Genomic DNA, 19,246 nt, shown 5'->3' on the forward strand with positions numbered 1-19,246 from the left:
AACAAAAACAATAATAATGTGTAGTATAACTGAGTATAGTACAGAGCAAAAATCTGTATCATTGACAAAACATGATAAAACTAATCACCACATACAATGTAACACGACACTGAAACTGAGACAGATCAATTATTATTGTTATTTCTTATAATTTTGCATAAACAGACAAACGTTCATAATAACGACACACGACATGTGTGCTGCTTGTGTATAAAAGAGAGAGTGATATGCAAGAAATAATATCTAATAATAATAATAATAATAATAATAATAATAATAATAATAATGATAATAATAATATTTGCTTTATTTTAACATTTTGTCGATGAGGTCCTGCATTGGGGTCAGCTCTCTCTTATCAATGAGATTAAACTCGTGGACGAAATACATTAAATGTTTAAAAGATGTATTAAGATGAGCCTATGAGAGAGAGGGGGGAGAATAAAAGAGTCAGCCAGTTAATCCAGCTGTTGTTCTTACTTCTTCTTTCAGTGAGAGTATGTCCTCAAAGTGGGCGTGATATACGTGAGCATAAACTCTAAACAAACGTTTAAGTATCGTCTTGGCAACCGTGATGAAATTACGAGGAAAATCAACACCTACAAAACATTAATAACTATTAGTTAATAACTATCACGGATCAGTTGTGTGTGTGAACATCAAAAAGACAAGTGGGATGCTACCATTTTACAATTTGACAAAACAAAATCAAAGACACCACAAAAGTAAAATATAAACAATAGTGTTGATTACATTAGACACTAAACTAATAACGATAATTACACAATCTAATAAATAATGAAAAGGAAATATCTCTTACCAGTTCTGGAGGGGAATATAGCTTCATCATCCAGCTGCTCCTGGACCCACGTCATCAAGTAGTCAATGTACTTTGGAGCTGAGCACTTTATTGGCTTCTTAACATTAGTACCATCAGCCCAATGGTACTCAAACCTGAAAGGAGAGAGAGAGAGGGGGGAGTAGTACATGAACATGAAATGACCAATTAAAGTAAAAAATTCAAAGAGACAGTTAGTAGTACAAGAAGTATAGCAAGTATAATGTAAACTGTTTCATTCCAATGGACAACAGAACCAGAAGAGGTAGTGATTACATGTATCAGTGAATATACGTGTATATTAACATGGCCTGTTACATGTCAATACAATCTCAATTATATGTAATTACAACTCCCTCAAGATATACAACTAAAGAACACCACAGGAATATCCCCAGTCCCCACTACATTATCTCTCTCTACTCTCTTTCCCAATTCTAGACACAACAAAAAGTGATCACAAATTTCATTAATATTATTGATTTAAACTCCGCCCTCTCTTGATTACTTTGGTCCGGCCGACATTACAGGACAAGACTCAGAAGTACACTTCTCAGTAATGGTACCGTATAACATGTTAATCTGATTAAAGAAATCCACAGCTAAAGAGAGAGCACAAGATATATAAATTAAAATAAGATAATACTCACTGTTCACAGCTATCCATTCATTGAGGTCCTCTCCATCAGGGAGTTTGACAGCTTCTTTGATGTTACCTGATCCTAAAGTCTGTGCTGCATGCTTTAGCAAGTCATGACCGGCAGATCCGTCAGGGAGACGCTTCTGTTTAACTGTCTTAGAGACATTACGCCTGTAATACAATGAACAACACCATATATAATTATTAATTAATTAATTAATACTCCCATAAAAGCGGGCTCCTTCATTTTTACGAATCCTGATACTTACATATTTAAAAAGAAGCTGCTCATCTTCGTCTCTGAGGAAAGGAGAGAGAGGAGGGAGGGAGAGAAAGAGAGTGTCCGTTTTGAAACAAGAGAAGAGTTGTCTTTGTGGGTTCACTGCCACTTCAATATTACACAATAAGCTCCGCCCATTTGCTAAATTAAAATAGATCCAATACGGTGATACTTATCCAAAATTACTAAGGTGACCACACCTACTCGGTTAAATAGAATTACTTCCATCATACCGAATATCAGTATTCTAATATGGCCGACAGTGAGAACTCTAAAAAAGGACAATATGGCGACTCTAAAAGCTTAGAAGAGAAAGAAAAGAAGAGGAAAAGTGAATCCCTGGACAAAGAGGGAGATAGAGTTGTTCAAGTAGAAAAAGACTTGAGCAAATTGAAAATTAAAGAAGGTAGGCCTAAATAGAATACATTTACAAGATGTTATTTATAATGTTAGATATTGTACCGTTTGATATGAAGTGTCCAATCTGTCAGGATAAGAGTCGTCACCCACTAACACTTCCCTGTGGCCACACTTTCTGCTACTTATGCATCAAAGGAGTTTATGCAAGACAAAAGGTCTGTGCCCTCTGTCGGCAGGCAATCCCTCAACACTGTATAGTATCACCACCAGGGACAGGGGAGAGAGAGGAGGAGGAGGGAAGGAAGACGTGTTGGTATTACGAAGCTAAGAGTGGAGGATGGTGGGAATATGAAGAAAGAGTGAGACAAGAATTAGAGATCCATTATCAATCACTGCAGATCAACAATGAAGACAATCAAGATGATGGTCAATTTGTAATATATGTATCAGGATTCCCTTATGTCGTGGACTTTGCTAAAATGATTCAGTACAGACAAGATAAACCGAACAGATCAAGACGAATCAAGAGAGAAAAAGGTGTGGCTGAGGAGGGGGAGGAGCTAGTGAGGGGTGTGGCTGGTATTCCAATTGCTCCTTCAATTAGACAAGACGACAATTAACCATCTCATTTCATTATTTATTATTTTATTATTCAATGTTGAGTTGTTACTATTATCATTGTTATTACATTGTTAGTATTGTATTTCATTGCATTTCTTTGTTCCATTACAAACCAATTACATAAAAGCAATAATAACTCTTGATAAAAGTAATCATACAGATCCAGTGAATATCATTTATATGCACATGCACTGCACGTTATTAGCAAAGTAGACACACCCATTCCATTCTCATTGACCTTTTTATTCATTCCTTCACTCTATTCACTAACGAGTTGCTACAAAAGTATCTTCATTTCTTCTCCAATTCTTGGAACAATGGCAAGCACTAGTAGTTTTGATAGATCTGTCAGCGTCCCAGCTCCAAACACAAACGGAATGGTAAATAAACAAAATAATAAACAACAACAAATTAAAAACATTACAAATTCAGGTGAAGATTCGCTCTACAAACGTGTTCCAACAGCCGAGCCACATCACAAGGAAGAAGAGAGGAGAGATAGTTGGGGGAGGCCCCGAGGGAAGCTTTCATGGCTGCTGTGTCTGGTTTACTGGTCTCTCTGGAGCTGGTAAAACATCAGTGAGCTTTGGAACTGAAGACTTTCTCTGCTCCAAGGGATATGCCTCTTATAGTTTGGACGGAGACAATATAAGGACAGGTAATGGAACAGGTCAAACCTGTTAGTGTTAGCATAACCTTTACATACAATCTAAACTGTGCTTGCTGCACATGTACTGTACATGTACATTTTATTTCCATTGCAACAGGATTGAATAAAGACCTTGGGTTCAGCCCATCCGAGAGAGAAGAGAATATTCGTCGAATCTCAGAAGTTGCTAAATTATTTGCAGATGCTGGAATTATAGTTTTGACTAGTTTCATTTCCCCTTATGCTAAAGTACATTAATGACCAGTGTATCCCTTCAGCTCCTCCGATACTAGGACAGGGTTCAAGCTCGTGAACTGCACGAGAAAGCCGGCCTCTCTTTTTTTGAAGTTTTTGTTGACACTCCCCTCTCAGTCTGTGAGGAGAGAGACTGCAAAGGACTGTACAAGAAAGCAAGGGCTGGGATAATTAAAGGTATTTCTGATTGCATTATTGTCATACTGCTATTGTGATACCTGTTATCTATACAGGTTTTACTGGTATTGATTCCAAGTACGAGCCTCCATTGAAACCTGATCTGGTATTAAAGTCAGCAGAATGGAGTATTGACCAATGTGTTGATGAGGTCATCAAGATGCTTAGAAACCATGTAAGAATCATAATGTACGATAATCAACACTTTATTTTATTTAATCATTACTAGAAAATCATCCCTCCTGACCTAAAAGAGGAAGTGAAGGAATTGTTTGTTCCTCCAAGTGTAATTGATGATGTTAGAAAAGAGGCTGAGACCCTCCCAGTTCTTAACATTGGGAAACTGGACCTACAGTGGGTCCAGGTAATACCCTCCCTCTCTTCCTCTCTCTCCCTCTCCCTTCCCATGTTATGTTTATCTGGTGATAGTATCTCACCTTTTTTCACACCACATCCAATAGTTTTGATTGCAATGATAACTCACTGAGGTTACCTTTTACCTGCCAAACTCACCACTATATACTCACTCTATTGTCTTTCATTAATAGCACTGCTACTAATAATACACTACCTCTCTCTCCTCAGGTTTTAAGTGAAGGATGGGCCTCTCCCTTAAAAGGATTCATGAGAGAGAAAGAGTATCTACAATGTCTTCATTTTGCAACATTGTTAGACGGAGGTGTCTTCAGTCAGTCAGTACCAATAGTACTTCCTGTAACTGAGGAGGATAAGAAGAGGCTTGAAGGGAGCAATGGGTTCTCACTGGTGTACGAAGGTCTTATTGTTGCTGTAATGAAGAACAACGAGTTCTACCCTCACAGGAAAGAGGAGAGGTGCTGCAGACAGTTTGGTACCACACACCCTGACCATCCTTACATTAACGTAAGTATAGCTATTAATATTCATAGCCTACTATTAATTAATTAATTAATAGATGATTAATGAGTCTGGTGATTGGCTGGTGGGCGGAGACTTGGAGTGTTTAGAGCGGATACGTTGGAATGATGGTTTAGATAAGTACAGGCTGACCCCCATTGAGTTGAGGACTGAGTTCAAGAGACGTGGCTCTGACGCTGTGTTTGCCTTTCAACTGAGGAACCCAATACATAATGGCCACGCCCTCTTAATGAGAGTAAGATTAGGTCCGAGTTACCATGGTTACAGTATTGTGATAGGATACACGAGCCATGCTCCTTGAGAGAGGTTACAGGAACCCTGTCCTCCTCCTCCACCCTCTGGGGGGTTGGACTAAGTCTGATGATGTTCCTTTAGAAGTTAGAATCAAGCAACATTTAGCTGTTCTTGAGGAAGGAGTCCTTGCACCCGAGAACACTGTCCTGGCTATATTCCCATCACCTATGATGTATGCAGGTATGTATGGTCTCCTTGTTGTTGTTTATTGTTATTTAATGTTATTGTTTATCGTTGTTGTTAGGTCCTACTGAGGTCCAGTGGCATTGTAAGGCTCGTGTTGCTGCTGGTGCTAATTTCTACATCGTTGGTCGGGATCCAGCTGGTATACCACACCCAGCTACTAAAACTGACCTTTATGATCCAAACCATGGGAAACAGGCAATTATTGATTATTGTTGATTGTGAGGTCATCCTCTCTCCAGGTGTTACAAATGGCTCCTGGTCTGACTGAGTTGGAAGTTGTTCCATTTAGAGTTGCTGCCTACAACAAGAAAACATCAAAAATGGAATATTACGATCCAAGCAATAAGGAAGACTATGAATTTATTTCCGGTATAATTAATGATAAGTAGATATTTTCATTTATTGTTTTACGCTTCAGGTACTAAAATGAGAGGATTAGCTAGGACAGGGCAGTCTCCTCCTGATGGCTTCATGGCTCCAAAGGCATGGGAAATACTAGTAGGACACTATCAGAAAACAGCGGCTGGAACTAATAATTAAATGATAATAATAATAATAGATACAAAGAAGCAGCTGTTTGGCTAGTGTATAGTTTAATTTATTATTTATATTATTATCCTTTTTGGTCACTTTCCCCTATCTATGCTTTGACCTTTGCCATTTGGCATTTTTGCAAAATCAAATCAAGTGGGTGGAGCTGTGGATCCGGCAGCTGGCCAGCTAGCTCGAGTGACTAGTTTTCCCGGCATATCTGGCGGTTACTATCACGTGGTGTGGCGCAATCAAAGTCCTGGTTGCATAGCAACACTCTGACGTCAGGCGGTGACACAAGAAGAAGAAGAGAAAGAAGCACAAGAGGCAGCCATTGTCTCCTCTCTCTCTCTCTCTTTTTGTCAGTTTTTGCTTTTTAAAAACTTATTTCTTTCTCTTACTAGGTTACCTCGAGTGTATAACTGTTGGAAGAGACAGATAGGATCAGTTAAATCTTGTTTGTATAGGAGGAGCCATCACTTGTATACTGTCTGGAGTACAGGATAATTAATGAGATAAGCTAATATACACACACAGTGCTCGTGTATATGAGTGTGTGATGAATAATAGAGGGAATAGTTTATCTAAGTGTCAGTTGGTAAAGACAATGAGCAAAGCAAGAGTGAGAAATACATGTAATGGAGAAAACGAGTGGTTTTGCTCTTTGCCTTTCCACTGGCATTTTGATAACATTCTCACCTTATTCTTTTACACATTTACATGTTATTTATTATTATTATTATGGGGTCATTCTTTATGCTATTATTATTATTATCATCATGACATTATCTGTGAAATGATTCACATCATATTTTTAGGTTAATGTTCATTACTTGTATCGATAAATCAAAGGCAGTTCTCTCAGTATTGGTTCATGATATCCGCACACTATCATGTACATATATGCATCATTATTTATATTCTATTTTCCTTTTACAAATTAAGATTGTTACATAGATTTAAGGCAACAAGTCTTCTTCAGCATCAAGGCCAAGTCTTCAGCGTATGGTAACAATGTATCTTCTGCATGCTATTACCTTGATTACAGTGCTAATAATAAATGGCTCATTTTACCACTATTCACCCCATTACATGTAATAGTAAAGCACTGTCCCATTGACCTTTACTTATTCTATTTTTTAAACATTTTTCTATTTTATTTCTTCACAGGACGATGTTCTCTGGAGGGGCTCGGATCAAGCCTAAAGTTGGTTGAGTGTGAGGTAGAATGAGAGTTAATAATGTATAATTATGCATGTTTATAATGTATTTTATGCATGTACAATATAATCCACACATGTTCCTCCTACCCCCCCCCAACCTCTAGTAGGCCTCTGACTGTTCTGGACTGGACTCAGGATCAAGTTTAAAGTTGGTTGAGTGTGAGGTAGAATGAGAGTTAATAATGTATAATTATGCATGTTTATAATGTATTTTATGCATGTACAATATAATCCACTTATGTTCCTCTTACCCCCCCCCCAACCTCTAGTAGGCCTACCAACTGTTCTGGACTGGACTCAGGATCAAGTTTAAAGTTGGTTGAGTGTGAGGTAGAATGAGAGTTAATATTGTATAATTATGCATGTTTATAATGTATTTTATGCATGTACAATATAATCCACACATGTTCTTCCACCCCACCCCCCACCCCCTCTAGTAGGTCTGACTGTTCTGGACTGGACCCTGGTAAGGATTGATTGCATGTTTTCCGTTATTACATGTAATGGGGTGAATAGTGGTAAAATGAGCCAATGTTTAAAAATTTGAATAAAAAAAGAAAAAAAAACAAAAAATATAATTAGGATGTATAAGTAGGTGGAGCTAGTGAATTTATAGCCACACCTCTATTTAGCTGAACTATGACCACACCCCATAATAAGGGCCTTAACCACACCCCTAGCTAATAAAGGTAGGCGTGGTTACTGTGCATAGAGCTAGAGCTAGTGCTATGGCTAGTGCAAAGGTAGCATAAACAGGTCAGTACATCCACAGGCAATGTTGCATAGTGGATGTCCACCTTTAGAAAAATGAGGCATTAACGAGAAAGAACAGCAGTGTTCCATCACTTCCATGTGAAAGAAGCTTTTCCATTTTGCAAGTATACGGATCCGTAAATTTTAGGTGTGGCTCTAATAAAATGGCTACCTCTGGTAAGCTCCAGCGTGAGAACATAGTGTATGATTCCTCAGGTCAGCCTTACATACCAGGGACACAGAGACCAGATGGGACGTGGCGTAAGGCAATAAGAGTAAAGGAAGGATACATACCACCAGATGAGGTACCAGCCTACCAAACAAGAGCTAAGAGAGAAGCAGCTAGTGTCCCTACTAGACCAGCTGGTAAAGACAGCCATTATACGTGTAATATGTATATTTATTTATTATTCTAAAGGTTTGGATTATGCAGATGAGTCCCTTATGTTAGGTCTGACTGGTGACCACCCTCCTTCCGCCCCCACCCTTACTAAGAATCAAAAGAAACATGCCAGGAAACGACAAAAAAAGAAAGAGAAAGAGCCAGAGTTAGAGTTTGAAATAGAAGAGATTATTGAAGGACTGGACAGTGTCCATACGGGGGATTCTCCCAGTGCCATGCCCATAGAGTTAACCACGCCCACAGGACAGGATACGACCACACCCAATCTTGCCAAGCAACTGAAAGCATTGAGGAAGAAGTTAAAGCAGATCGATGAGCTAGAGGAGAAGAGAAAGAGCGGGGCCAAGTTGGACCCAGACCAGATCAAAAAGATTAAGAGACGACATGAGATTGAGGAAGAAATAGAAACACTTTCAAACTCTTAATTTTTAAACATTTGCAATTATTTTTGTATTACAAACACAATAAATGAATATAAATAATTCATTAATCAGTTTCGTTGCTCTTGTCTTCTTCTCTTAGTTTCTGAGTCCAGTCGTAAGGACTCCACCACTCACAGAAACGAAGAACCTTCTCCTTTTGTCTCTCAAAGCTTTCCCTGTGAGGCTTCAGCCAGAGCCTTGGTTCAACGTCCAACATACCACCAGCCACTTCTTTCCCGAAATAATGCGGAAACTTAGAATTATCCTCAATAATGTGACCATAGCCCCCATCAGTACCAAACTCAACATAAAAGAACGGCAGACCCACAGGCAATGACCCACGCACACCTTTCTTACTGGTATCTATAACCTTCTTATTGTCACTCCACTCCTGGTCACTCTCCTGCAGTGCTTTCTTGTAATACATAGGAGCCAGCTCACCAACCTCTTTTGGCAAAGGCACACACTCCATGATCATGTGTGAGTGGGATTTAGATGAAGTGTATGTTTCCATAAAGACAACGTCCATGTCCCTATCGGCAAACATACGAGTGAGACCTTTCCGAAAGAGGTTGAACTCACTCCACACGTTCTCATCAGTGAGCAATGAAGACTGAGTGTGTTCCATAGGCACTAGTAGACAGTGTCCATCAGTTAGTGATTGGACTGAAGGTAGTGATAGATACACGTTGATACCAACTGCTATTAGGAGGTGCTTCTCAAACTGAGAACTATCAAAACATAATCTACAACTGTCCAACTTGTCCATCATTCTCTTGTTCTCGTTGATGGCTCTCCTCATCTCTCTCTCCTCCTCTTTCAGCTGTTTCTTTCTCTTCCCGTGAAGAGCTGCTGTGTCAAGTACATCATCAACAGTTTCATCTCCTCTGTCCGATGAAGATGGAACAAACTTGCTGGCCATTTTAAGAATAGCAGCCTGAGTGTCGTCCGAGCTTGAGAGCCTCTCGGCTTCTAAAAGAGACTTCAATGAGTGAGTGTCATCATCTTTAAAGTATTTCGTTCTCTTTCCTTTGCCAGTGTGAGTGGACAATGGTCCCTCATAACCAGATCTTGAAGGACGACTGAGGGGGCGTACATTGCCATGACGATCAGTCTTAGTGAGTAAAACAACTTCCTCTCCTTTCTCCCCTCTCTCTTCTCCCCCTCTTTGTGTCTGGTGGGTAGTTCTGTCTTTGTCCTTTGGCTGAACAAGGTCTTGTTTTGATTTTAGCTCCTGCAGCTGTTTCAATTCATTCTTTAATCGCTCAACTTTTGAAGAGTCACCAAACATTTCAGCTTTCATTATTTTAGCAGCTAATGAATTCAATTGAGTGCTGGTGACCAGAGGAGGAGGAGGAGGAGGAGGAGGAGGAGGGGGGAAGGAAGGAGAGGGGAGAAGAGATGAAGGTTTATCAGGTACAGAAGGTACAGTAGGAGGAGGAGGAGGAGAGAGAGAGGTAGGAAGTTGAATTGTTTTCTTTCTCCAGCTGTTTGATGACTCATCATTCGTCAGTGATACAGTACTTTTGCCTTCTTCAAAAGATGGTTTTATAAACCTGTCCCTTCTTCTCTCTCTCTTATCTTCCCTCGGACTATAACGAGAGGAGTCCCTCTCATACCTACCATAAGGTACCTCCCTGTGTCTCTCCATTCTTGAGTAAAGCTCTCTCTTTCCTTTATAATGTCCGTCAGGATTATTAGGATCAATACCAGCCTCCCTCAACATCTCATGGAGTTTATCAACAGAGCCCCACTGTACAGCTGCAATCTCTTCAATGCTCCTCCCCTCCTGCTCCGCCCTCTCCAATGCCCTCTTGTATGATCGGAGTAACCAGCTACGACCACCATCACCAATTTGAGTTGATTTCTTGTCTTCTTTCACGTCAGATTGTTCCGGTAACCCAGTCCCTCCTTTCCTCCAATATGGGTTCAACTCCAAAGGGTGCTGTCCTGCTTGGTCTATCAATGGCTCCTTCTTCTTCTCCTCTTCTTCTTCTGTTCTCTTCCGCAGTTCCTCTAGCCTCCTTTGAGATGATAGAGAAGGTCCAAGTGCTAGTGTCATCCATTCGTCCCTTTGAAGAGCTATGTCTGGAGTAGGAGTGGGTGTGGCATCAACAGGTTCAGTTTCCATTCCCACGTCCTCCCCTTCCTTTTCAATCCATTCTTCTTCCTCTCCTGATTCCTCTGATTTGACGTCTGCCTTCTCTCGTTTTTCTTGCTTTTTCTTTTTCTTTTTGTCTTTTTTGTGTTTCTTTGTCGTAAGGTTGAGTCTTTTACTGACGCCTGGGGCTACCCACACATCGTCCCCCCTCTCTCTCTTCAGCTCTTGTCTCTTTCTCTCCTCAAGGAACTTCTCCTTAGCTTCATGGAGTATCTTCTGTCTCGACTGTCTCTTTTCTTCTTTCCTTTTCTGTCTCTGAGCCTCAAGATCACTGGCTGATACAAATGACATGATTATGACTTATATTTTTAACCCGTTAACATACAAACTGACCACGCCTACAACATTTTTATAACTAGACTAGCAGAATTTTTAATAACTAGCTCCTACTATTTTGGTCTAGTATTTTAATTTTCTGGCAATAACTTGTTTTTGGAGAGAAAAGAGATACTTTCTACACAACAATGTCAGATACAGTTGGGAAGGTATAACTATTGTTATTATTATTTCTCCATTTCTTCCTTTCCTTCCTTCAGGTTATAAAGTGTAAAGCCGCTGTTGCGTGGAAGGCATGTAAGCCTCTCGTCATTGAGGAGGTAGAAGTGCAGCCACCTAGAGCTGGTGAAGTAAGGATTCAGGTAATATAATAAGAGGAGATTATAATAATAATAATAACTGAATGAATGATTTTAACATTTGATCAATTCAATGTAATTGACTCACTCCGCCCATTATAATTAAATTATAATTAATTTATAAATAGATTGTGTCTCTAAATAGATTCGCTCCACTGGTGTCTGTCACACTGATTCTTATACTCTTAACGGTCATGATCCTGAGGGACTCTTCCCTTGTGTCCTTGGTCATGAAGGAGGGGGCGTGGTCGAGAGTATCGGAGAAGGCGTGACCACTGTGCAGCCTGGTGACCATGTGATACCACTCTACATTCCACAGTGCAGGCATGGGTTTAGTAATGATGTAATATTTTGAAATGTTTTTTTTTATTTTAGAAATTGTAAGTTTTGTCTAAGCCCAAAGACCAATTTGTGCTCCAAAATCAGAGCTACCCAGGGGAAAGGACTTATGCCTGATGGGACCTCACGGTTTTCTTGTAATGGGAAAACTCTCTATCATTTTATGGGAACAAGTACCTTTTCTGAATATACTGTACTGCCGGAAATATCTGTCGCTAAAGTAAGAGAGAGAAAGAGAGACAGACTTATGGCAAGTGTTGTTAGGTGAATCCAGCTGCTCCTTTGGATAAAATCTGTCTGCTGGGATGTGGCATACCCACTGGGTATGGAGCTGCTATTAATACTGGTACTGAGGGGTTTTATTAACCATAATATTAATAGTAACTATATTATTATACAGCTGGAGTTGAGCCTGGTTCTACTGTTGCCGTATTTGGTTGTGGAGCCGTTGGCCTTGCTGTCATTATGGGGTGCAAGGAGGCTGGGGCTAAGCGTATCATTGCTGTTGATATTAATCCTGACAAACGGCAAATTGGTAAGAGGAAAAGATTATTATTATTATCATTTATTTATTTATTTATAGCTCAGTCATTTGGTGCCACTGAATTTCTCAACCCTAAAGAACATGATAAGCCAACTCAGCAGGTCCTCGTGGATCTAACTGATGGTGGGTGTGACTACACTTTTGAGTGTATTGGTAACGTAATGACAATGGTATGTTAACTATATTATTATTAACTGATTAGTGGGTGTGGTTTAGAGAGCTGCTTTGGAGGCGTGTCACAAAGGATGGGGTGTATCTACTATTATTGGTGTTGCTGCATCTGGAAAAGGTAACTTGATATTATTATAATTATGATGTATTTGTTATTATTATTATTTTTATTATTTAGAAATTTCAACTCGTCCATTCCAGCTGGTAACAGGTCGTGTTTGGAAAGGTACAGCGTTTGGTGGTTGGAAGAGCAGGGATGGTGTCCCTCAGTTAGTTGAGAAGTATTTGTCGGGTGCCATGAAAGTTGACAAGTTTGTGACTCACACATTTGACCTCACTGAAATCAACAAAGCATTTGATGTCATGCATCAAGGAAAGAGGTGTGGCTAGTTATTAATAGTTATTAGTTATTTATATAATTTTTAGTATCAGATCTGTCGTCAACTTTTGAATATTTAAACTGAACAGTATTTCCCAACTCGAATTCAATCATTGACTAGTTATTAATAGTTATTAATCAGTTAATATAAGTGGGCGTGGCTAGCAAACAAGATGGCGGATTTCAAGTTAGATTAATAATAACTAGCAGATTCATTCTTTCCCTTGTCTAGCGAGCTGGTTGAGCTGAGAGAGGAGGAGAGAGAGCCCAGTGGACCCGTCTTTAGCTCCAGTGTCTCCTCGGTTCAGTACAGCTTCAGTGTGAAGGACAAGTGTCTCTCAGGTCCGCCCCCTCCTTTCTCAAGATGGTCTTTCCTGGGATACCTAGCACAGAAGGCAGGGCAGCATTAAATCATCCAGCTGATATCTTTTCCTCTCAATAGTTAGGTGGGAATTTTTCATACGAGCCTGAGGACATGTTTACTGATGAAGGATGTGCTCTTACTCCATCAACACAAGAACTCCTTCGGCAAAGGGTCTTTAATGATTTAGTAAGAACTGATGATACTTGTACTGTAACACCTGATGCATATACAGGCTCTTGTGTCATGTATCAATTTTGAGCTGATTTTGATCAAAATTGGATTTTTTTTACAAATTTCTAAAGTTATTCAAAAATCGGGCAAAAGTTCCATAGTATAGGGATTTTGGCCAAATTTTACGAGAATTGACAAGTGAAGAATTCCTCAATTTTACTACATTTTCTGATACATATACATGTACTTATGTTGTGCAGAAAGTTTGAGCTGATTCCGATCAAGTTTGGATTTTTTATGATTTTTTAAAGTTGCTCCGAAATCTGGCAAAAGTCCCTGTACTATAGTACAGGGATTTTGGCCAAATTTTACGAAAATTGACAAGTGAAGAATTCCTCAATTTTACTACATTTTCTGATACATATACATGTACTTATGTTGTGTAGAAAGTTTGAGCTGATTCCGATCAAGTTTGGATTTTTTATGATTTTTTTAAAGTTGCTCCGAAATCTGGCAAAAGTCCCTGTACTATAGTACAGGGATTTTGGCCAAATTTTACGAAAATTGACAAGTGAAGAATTCCTCAATTTTATTACATTTTCTGATACATGTACATGTACTTATGTTGTGCAGAAAGTTTGAGCTGATTCCGATCAAGTTTGGATTTTTTATGATTTTTTAAAGTTGCTCCGAAATCTGGCAAAAGTCCCTGTACTATAGTACAGGGATTTTGGCCAAATTTTACAAAAATTGACAAGTGAAGAATTCCTCAATTTTATTACATTTTCTGATACATATACATGTACTTATGTTGTGTAGAAAGTTTGAACTAATTCCAATCAAGTTTGGATTTTTTATGATTTTTTAAAGTTGCTCCGAAATCTGGCAAAAGTCCCTGTACTATAGTACAGGGATTTTGGCCAAATTTTACGAAAATTGACAAGTGAAGAATTCCTCAATTTTATTACATTTTCTGATACATATACATGTACTTATGTTGTGTAGAAAGTTTGAACTAATTCCAATCAAGTTTGGATTTTTTATGATTTTTTAAAGTTGCTCCGAAATCTGGCAAAAGTCCCTGTACTATAGTACAGGGATTTTGGCCAAATTTTACAAAAATTGACAAGTGAAGAATTCCTCAATTTTATTACATTTTCTGATACATATACATGTACTTATGTTGTGTAGAAAGTTTGAGCTGATTCCAATCAAGTTTGGATTTTTAATGATTTTTTTAAGTTGCTCCGAAATCGGACAAAAGTCCCTGTACTATAGTACAGGGATTTTTGTCAAATTTTGCCAAAATTGACAAGTGAAGAATTCCTCAATTTTATTACATTTTCTAATGCATATACATGTACTTATGTTGTGCAGAAAGTTTGAGCTGATTCTGATGAAAATTGGTTTTAAAAATAAATTTTGAAAGTTGCTCCAAATCAAATTCTTCCATTGTTAGGATCCTCGTGAAGTTGTTGATTATCATTGTCATTTAGTCGGACACGGAGACTCTGGCTCTCAGTGCTACATGCATCATTCGGTGAATATATATAATTAATTAATGCTAATTAATTAATAATTAATTAATGCTAATTAATTAATACATGTATGCCTGCAGTTAAAGTCTTGGTGGAATCCGCTACGTAGAATAAAGTCGGCCATTTTCATGGGAGCAGCTCAAGTTACATCAATGGAGGGGTATGATATGAGACTATAAATTGACCTTCTTTCTCTCTTCTTTCCTCTCTAGTGGTGATATACAGTTTATAAGTCGCCTGCTGAGATTGGCGAGACATTTTGTACCAATCTCCTGTACTAATATTAATGGCAGTGATCTTGTTGTGGGTGGAGCAGTAGGTGTGGTTTCAGCTGGTAGTAGTGATGAGAGGTTTGTTCATGGTAAACTTTGTCTCTTACCTTTTGATAAATTTGTTGATCCACTGACCGGAGAAGAAGATGAACAAAGAACCACCTTCGTTAGTTTACTTTAATGTTTTAGAAAATAATTTCCTCTCTCTCTCTCTCTCTCTCTCTCTCTCTCTCTCTCTCAGTCTGTCCCTAATGAATATTCATTAATGCTTTCCAGAGAATATCCTGACTTGTTCATTGCGTTTGGTTCAGTAAATCCTTACCGTTCTGATGCTATACAGCGACTTCAACATCTCTCTGAGCTGGGAGTCAATGTCATAAAATGGCTAGTAAGAGATTATTAATATTTGCTATTATTCTTTATTTTATTGTTAGCCTAATTCTATGGGTATTGATCCGTCTGACGAAAGAATTGAACCATTTTACAACAAAATGAAAGAACTTAATATGGTAATGTTACTAAATATAGTAACATTGTTACTAAATATAACTCTCAATGGTTTCAGATATTACTGGTACACTGTGGTGAAGAGCATTCTGTGAACGCTGCCTACATCAATAATGAATACGGAAACCCACTTCTATTGAGGAGGTATTTCAAATAATAATCATACTATTAATTATCTAATTAATTAATTAATTAAAGGCCTTTGAATTGTGGAGTGAAGATAATCACTGCTCACTGTGCTTCTGAGGTAATACAGACCTCGTTAATAATGTTACCATGGCAACCCGTTATTAATAGGGCAGGGGCGTTGATATTGACAGAGGTGATGGTAGCTATGAGACGTGCTTTGACCTCTGGCTAAGACTGATGAGGGAGGACAGGTGAGTGGGGCATTACTACAAGTGGGTGTGGCATTACTACAAGTGGGTATATGTCCTCCTAGATATAAAGGTCTACTGTATGGTGATATATCAGCAATATGTGCAGTGTTGAGAGTTAGGTACCTGCATCGCTTGATACAAGAAACAGTATGAGACATGGAATTATGAGAATGAGTCTTTGACTGTCTCTCTTTAATAGGATATTCATGATAGATTAGTGTATGGCTCAGATTATCCAGTACCGGCCATCAATGTAGTGGTACACACCTCGAGACTAGTCAGGTAATAAGTTATTATTGATTAATATTATTGTTAATTATTATTAATTTATTGCTACCAGGTTTGGTTTGATTACAGATGAGGAGAAGGGTTCATTAGATGAATTGTATCATTATAATCCGTTATTGTTTGACTTAGCTAGCAAGAGGCTATTGCGTGGTCCCAATGGTGAACAGTTTCCAGCTGCACTTTTTAAAGCACACCCAAACCTCCCACCAGCTGCTCACCATTAGACTTTAAGATCTATCAATATATTTAAGTTTTCTATACCCAGTCACAGTGTACTTTTTAAATATTTTAGATTATATTATACCATAGAAATTATTTTTATAATAATTAAAATTAATTTTACCGCCAAACCCCTCCTTAAACTATTGCGCATGCTCAGTCTGTAGCAAGACAGCATTGTGGGAGCAAGGCCAGGGACAGCAAGAGAGAAGGCAGAGGGAGATCTTGTTGCATCTTGTCAGGATTGATTGTCTATGGTCAGTCTATGGTTACAAACTGGTGTTTATCTATCATTGTTAACAGGCTTAGAACAAGTTTAGCTCTTACAGTAATGGAATGGTAAAAGTATTATTGAGAAGATTATAATTATTTGTTTTTTCAGGTTGAATTCTTAATTTGCTGAGGATGCTGCTTCGTTTTTTGAGTTAGTTTGTTTATTATTGTTGATGTTAGTATTACTCATGGTGGCACTGTGATGACATAATTATGATGTAATGATTGAAATATTCTGTTAATGATGTAGCCAATTCTTACCTACATTGTCTGAGTCCTCCATTTATTGCGTTAACTTATTGTTTTTATGTATTGGACATCTTTATTTTTAGGAGTGTAAGAAGTCTTTCAACCAATGTAGTGTTAATTAACTAGGTAAGTAGGTGTGGCTAGTTATTAGTGGTTAATGATGATTTAATGACAAGCATATATCTGACCAACCAATGATGTCATTATTTGTTCTGAATATCACGACTTGGAGTGTTGTAATAGTATACTTTTGGTTTGAGGGTATTTTAATCTGTACACCTCTCTCTATCTCTTTATTTAGAATATTCCATTCAAGTGAAGATATCATGACAAACACAATGATGACACGTTTTGGGTCGCTCTGAAATTAATATGACCTGAGAAACATTTTTGTGATTTTCTGAGTGTTGCATGTAAATATATACAGCAGCTGGTTCTGCAGTGCTCTTTGGAGGTTTCAGTCAACTACCACCTGTACCTGTACCTGTACCTGGACTCTTCTATAGTTAGGCCTGGACCTTACATACCTGACTCATTCTTCCTAACAGGTATGACATACCAATACATGTGATAGTTGTAAAGCACTAGATGATGAAAATTGACCACAGACCTGTTCTGATATTCATTGATGACATCATAATTGTCCATGTCCGGACGACTGATGGTGCTTGTATTATGATGATGATCCTGCACTTTAATTATCACTGATTTAGAATTATTTGTTTTATTTTTTTGTTTTTAGGTAAGATTGCTGTCACAAAACAATAATAATAAATAATAACATGATGTGTCAATATTTTATTCATTATTTTATTTAAATTAATATTTAAAGAGTCATTAATATAAATTATCATCTGTTGATTTGAGACGAGATCCATTCTAATCCTTGATATAACCTATAGACAAGTAACCATGGTTACCAGTGGGTGTGGCTTACCCTTCTCCAGTGAGGGCACAGCAAGGTTGTATGTGCCAGCCATGTTCTTTTATTGATGTCAGATTGAGGTGTTGAGTGATCTCTGTTGCACCCATTGATCCCTTCACGTCCTGTTTGTTGGCGTATATCAATACACCTGCCTTCTTTAGGTCCTAATCACAAAATACCTTACAGCTAGATATCATGAAATTTGAGCAAATTGCTTGTCTGTGATTGATGGGTTTTCATTTGGTGGATTAGTGGCCATGTGCATAATGACTTAACAATGACTATTAAAATGTCTAAATTTGCCTAAATTTCCTCTTCAAAATTACAACCAGCTGTAGGACAATACTCTCTCATTCCAAACGTTCACATTATGTATCACCAACCCTCTCTCTCCCTGTACATGTACATGCATTCATCCTTTCACATACTTCATGTTCTAACATTTGGTGAAGCTCTCCTTTGGTGACTTGCAGTCTCTCCCTATCAGTGCTATCAACAACTAGTATCAGGAAGTGAGTCGAAGAGTAATAGGTACTCCAGGCTTGTCTCAAGGACTCCTGCCCGCCAATATCCCACATCACAAAATGAAGATTACGCCATCTTACCTGAGAATATAAACATGTATTGTACATGTAAATCAGTGCCAGTGTTTGATGCTGGTGTGTGTGTGTGGGTGGTAATTGTGATCTTACTTCCTCCACATTGCTCCCAATGGTAGGAGATGTGTGCACAACTTCATTCATTAAACTAGAGGGAACAGGTTATCAGTGCATAATGTTTGACAATAATGATACCACACCTCATAATCAAATTATATATAACCCATAATAATGTGTTACTATCATAATCAATTAATTAATAATGATTTAAAGATACAATGATATATTCTTGATAGTTTTAGACTTACAATTGATACAATATGGTGGTCTTCCCAGCATTATCAAGCCCCACTATTATTATCTTATATTCTATTTCATAAAAGATATCAATTACATTATTAAGAATAAACCTTTCCTACCTTCCTTTCCAAAGAGGTTCCATAGCTTAGCCCATACTATACCCATAATACCGCCTCGAGGACCCTTGATCTATCCTTGAATTGAGCTCCTTCACTTCTCTCTCTCTCCTTTCCAATCCAACCCCACAGGCACTAGACTATGTATGGCTCTTTTGAGGAGAGCGGCAGTTGATAAAGAACACTATCCGGCAGCAACTCGTCCTTAATTCAATAAGAGTAACTAGAGCACATTCAGCAACAAGGCATGAACTGGACTTTTCTTTGATCAACTTTTTGTGGTATCA

The 19,246-nt window shown here is 38.3% G+C and overlaps 8 protein-coding genes across 9 annotated transcripts; 5 read left to right on the forward strand and 3 right to left on the reverse strand.

The window, feature by feature from the left end:
• Nucleotides 1-19: 19 nt before the first annotated feature.
• On the reverse strand, nt 20-1,868 carry LOC100641580 (MOB kinase activator 1A-like). Its single transcript, XM_003383082.3, has 6 exons — nt 1,748-1,868; nt 1,489-1,649; nt 1,347-1,440; nt 821-954; nt 481-599; nt 20-420 (listed from the first exon to the last, which is right to left on the reverse strand). The coding sequence occupies exons 1-6, from the start codon at nt 1,768-1,770 to the stop codon at nt 307-309; spliced, it is 645 nt and encodes a 214-aa protein (XP_003383130.1). The 5' UTR covers nt 1,771-1,868; the 3' UTR covers nt 20-306.
• Nucleotides 1,869-1,921: 53 nt separating this feature from the next.
• Nucleotides 1,922-2,865, forward strand: LOC100641707 (E3 ubiquitin-protein ligase RNF146-like). Its single transcript, XM_003383083.3, has 2 exons — nt 1,922-2,164; nt 2,212-2,865. Exons 1-2 carry the CDS (start codon nt 2,011-2,013, stop codon nt 2,736-2,738), a joined length of 681 nt encoding a protein of 226 aa, XP_003383131.1. The 5' UTR covers nt 1,922-2,010; the 3' UTR covers nt 2,739-2,865.
• Nucleotides 2,866-2,949: 84 nt separating this feature from the next.
• LOC100637112 (bifunctional 3'-phosphoadenosine 5'-phosphosulfate synthase 2) lies at nt 2,950-5,875 on the forward strand. The gene is made up of 12 exons (XM_011409208.2): nt 2,950-3,119; nt 3,172-3,397; nt 3,507-3,637; nt 3,682-3,820; nt 3,877-3,995; nt 4,050-4,184; nt 4,406-4,702; nt 4,755-4,952; nt 4,996-5,191; nt 5,256-5,392; nt 5,437-5,566; nt 5,616-5,875. Exons 1-12 carry the CDS (start codon nt 3,057-3,059, stop codon nt 5,735-5,737), a joined length of 1,893 nt encoding a protein of 630 aa, XP_011407510.2. The 5' UTR covers nt 2,950-3,056; the 3' UTR covers nt 5,738-5,875.
• Nucleotides 5,876-7,813: 1,938 nt separating this feature from the next.
• LOC100637239 (partner of Y14 and mago-like) lies at nt 7,814-8,597 on the forward strand. The gene is made up of 2 exons (XM_003383134.3): nt 7,814-8,070; nt 8,123-8,597. The coding sequence occupies exons 1-2, from the start codon at nt 7,869-7,871 to the stop codon at nt 8,530-8,532; spliced, it is 612 nt and encodes a 203-aa protein (XP_003383182.1). The 5' UTR covers nt 7,814-7,868; the 3' UTR covers nt 8,533-8,597.
• Nucleotides 8,498-11,043, reverse strand: LOC100637366 (CWF19-like protein 2). Its single transcript, XM_003383135.3, has one exon. The coding sequence runs from the start codon at nt 10,979-10,981 to the stop codon at nt 8,594-8,596; it is 2,388 nt and encodes a 795-aa protein (XP_003383183.1). The 5' UTR covers nt 10,982-11,043; the 3' UTR covers nt 8,498-8,593.
• A 10-nt stretch (nt 11,044-11,053) lies between these two features.
• LOC100641833 (alcohol dehydrogenase class-3 chain L-like) lies at nt 11,054-12,896 on the forward strand. Of its 2 annotated transcripts, XM_003383084.3 has the most exons (10): nt 11,055-11,175; nt 11,227-11,328; nt 11,471-11,649; nt 11,701-11,884; nt 11,929-12,010; nt 12,065-12,199; nt 12,248-12,378; nt 12,425-12,497; nt 12,558-12,759; nt 12,806-12,896. In XM_003383084.3, exons 1-10 carry the CDS (start codon nt 11,155-11,157, stop codon nt 12,828-12,830), a joined length of 1,134 nt encoding a protein of 377 aa, XP_003383132.1. In that variant the 5' UTR covers nt 11,055-11,154; the 3' UTR covers nt 12,831-12,896. The 2 variants fall into 2 exon arrangements, with proteins under 2 accessions (XP_019857091.1, XP_003383132.1); XM_020001532.1 differs by having other exon boundaries at nt 11,054-11,175; nt 12,065-12,378.
• On the forward strand, nt 12,853-16,615 carry LOC109585439 (uncharacterized). The gene is made up of 14 exons (XM_020001526.1): nt 12,853-12,945; nt 12,991-13,153; nt 13,201-13,308; nt 14,753-14,833; nt 14,912-14,991; nt 15,044-15,269; nt 15,345-15,491; nt 15,538-15,612; nt 15,669-15,754; nt 15,809-15,857; nt 15,908-15,990; nt 16,053-16,137; nt 16,190-16,272; nt 16,331-16,615. Exons 1-14 carry the CDS (start codon nt 12,932-12,934, stop codon nt 16,500-16,502), a joined length of 1,452 nt encoding a protein of 483 aa, XP_019857085.1. The 5' UTR covers nt 12,853-12,931; the 3' UTR covers nt 16,503-16,615.
• A 1,145-nt stretch (nt 16,616-17,760) lies between these two features.
• LOC100641960 (ADP-ribosylation factor-like protein 5B) lies at nt 17,761-19,224 on the reverse strand. Its single transcript, XM_003383085.3, has 6 exons — nt 18,963-19,224; nt 18,852-18,912; nt 18,637-18,691; nt 18,373-18,549; nt 17,957-18,108; nt 17,761-17,915 (listed from the first exon to the last, which is right to left on the reverse strand). The coding sequence occupies exons 1-6, from the start codon at nt 19,006-19,008 to the stop codon at nt 17,870-17,872; spliced, it is 537 nt and encodes a 178-aa protein (XP_003383133.1). The 5' UTR covers nt 19,009-19,224; the 3' UTR covers nt 17,761-17,869.
• Nucleotides 19,225-19,246: the final 22 nt, after the last annotated feature.

This window comes from Amphimedon queenslandica, unplaced genomic scaffold (genome assembly GCF_000090795.2).
Source record: "Amphimedon queenslandica unplaced genomic scaffold, v1.1 AMPQUscaffold_13514, whole genome shotgun sequence".
Lineage (NCBI taxonomy): Eukaryota > Metazoa > Porifera > Demospongiae > Haplosclerida > Niphatidae > Amphimedon > Amphimedon queenslandica.

Bases quoted from the DNA above. Each gene is read 5' to 3' on its own strand.
- LOC100641580 (XM_003383082.3), bottom strand. From the start codon at position 1,770: ATGAGCAGCTTCTTTTTAAATAT. The intron at 1,650-1,747 runs GTAAGTATCAGG...ATTGTATTACAG, and splicing joins AGCAGCTTCTTTTTAAATAT to GCGTAATGTCTCTAAGACAG. The intron at 421-480 runs GTAAGAACAACA...TCTCTCTCATAG, and splicing joins TACTCTCACTGAAAGAAGAA to GCTCATCTTAATACATCTTT.
- LOC100641833 (XM_020001532.1), top strand. From the start codon at position 11,155: ATGTCAGATACAGTTGGGAAG. The intron at 12,379-12,424 runs GTATGTTAACTA...GGTGTGGTTTAG, and splicing joins TTGGTAACGTAATGACAATG to AGAGCTGCTTTGGAGGCGTG. The intron at 12,498-12,557 runs GTAACTTGATAT...TTTATTATTTAG, and splicing joins TGTTGCTGCATCTGGAAAAG to AAATTTCAACTCGTCCATTC.
- LOC100637112 (XM_011409208.2), top strand. From the start codon at position 3,057: ATGGCAAGCACTAGTAGTTTTGATAGATCTGTCAGCGTCCCAGCTCCA. The intron at 3,398-3,506 runs GTAATGGAACAG...CCATTGCAACAG, and splicing joins CGGAGACAATATAAGGACAG to GATTGAATAAAGACCTTGGG. The intron at 5,567-5,615 runs GTATAATTAATG...TTTACGCTTCAG, and splicing joins AGACTATGAATTTATTTCCG to GTACTAAAATGAGAGGATTA.
- LOC100637239 (XM_003383134.3), top strand. From the start codon at position 7,869: ATGGCTACCTCTGGTAAGCTCCAGCGTGAGAACATAGTGTATGATTCC. The intron at 8,071-8,122 runs GTAAAGACAGCC...ATTATTCTAAAG, and splicing joins TGTCCCTACTAGACCAGCTG to GTTTGGATTATGCAGATGAG.
- LOC100641707 (XM_003383083.3), top strand. From the start codon at position 2,011: ATGGCCGACAGTGAGAACTCTAAAAAAGGACAATATGGCGACTCTAAA. The intron at 2,165-2,211 runs GTAGGCCTAAAT...TTATAATGTTAG, and splicing joins CAAATTGAAAATTAAAGAAG to ATATTGTACCGTTTGATATG.
- LOC109585439 (XM_020001526.1), top strand. The intron at 15,858-15,907 runs GTAATACAGACC...CGTTATTAATAG, and splicing joins CTGCTCACTGTGCTTCTGAG to GGCAGGGGCGTTGATATTGA. The intron at 16,273-16,330 runs GTAATAAGTTAT...TATTGCTACCAG, and splicing joins CACACCTCGAGACTAGTCAG to GTTTGGTTTGATTACAGATG.
- LOC100641960 (XM_003383085.3), bottom strand. From the start codon at position 19,008: ATGGGTATAGTATGGGCTAAGCTATGGAACCTCTTTGGAAAGGAAG. The intron at 18,913-18,962 runs GTAGGAAAGGTT...TTTATGAAATAG, and splicing joins GAACCTCTTTGGAAAGGAAG to AATATAAGATAATAATAGTG. The intron at 17,916-17,956 runs GTAAGCCACACC...ACTTGTCTATAG, and splicing joins TGTGCCCTCACTGGAGAAGG to GTTATATCAAGGATTAGAAT.
- LOC100637366 (XM_003383135.3), bottom strand. From the start codon at position 10,981: ATGTCATTTGTATCAGCCAGTGATCTTGAGGCTCAGAGACAGAAAAGG.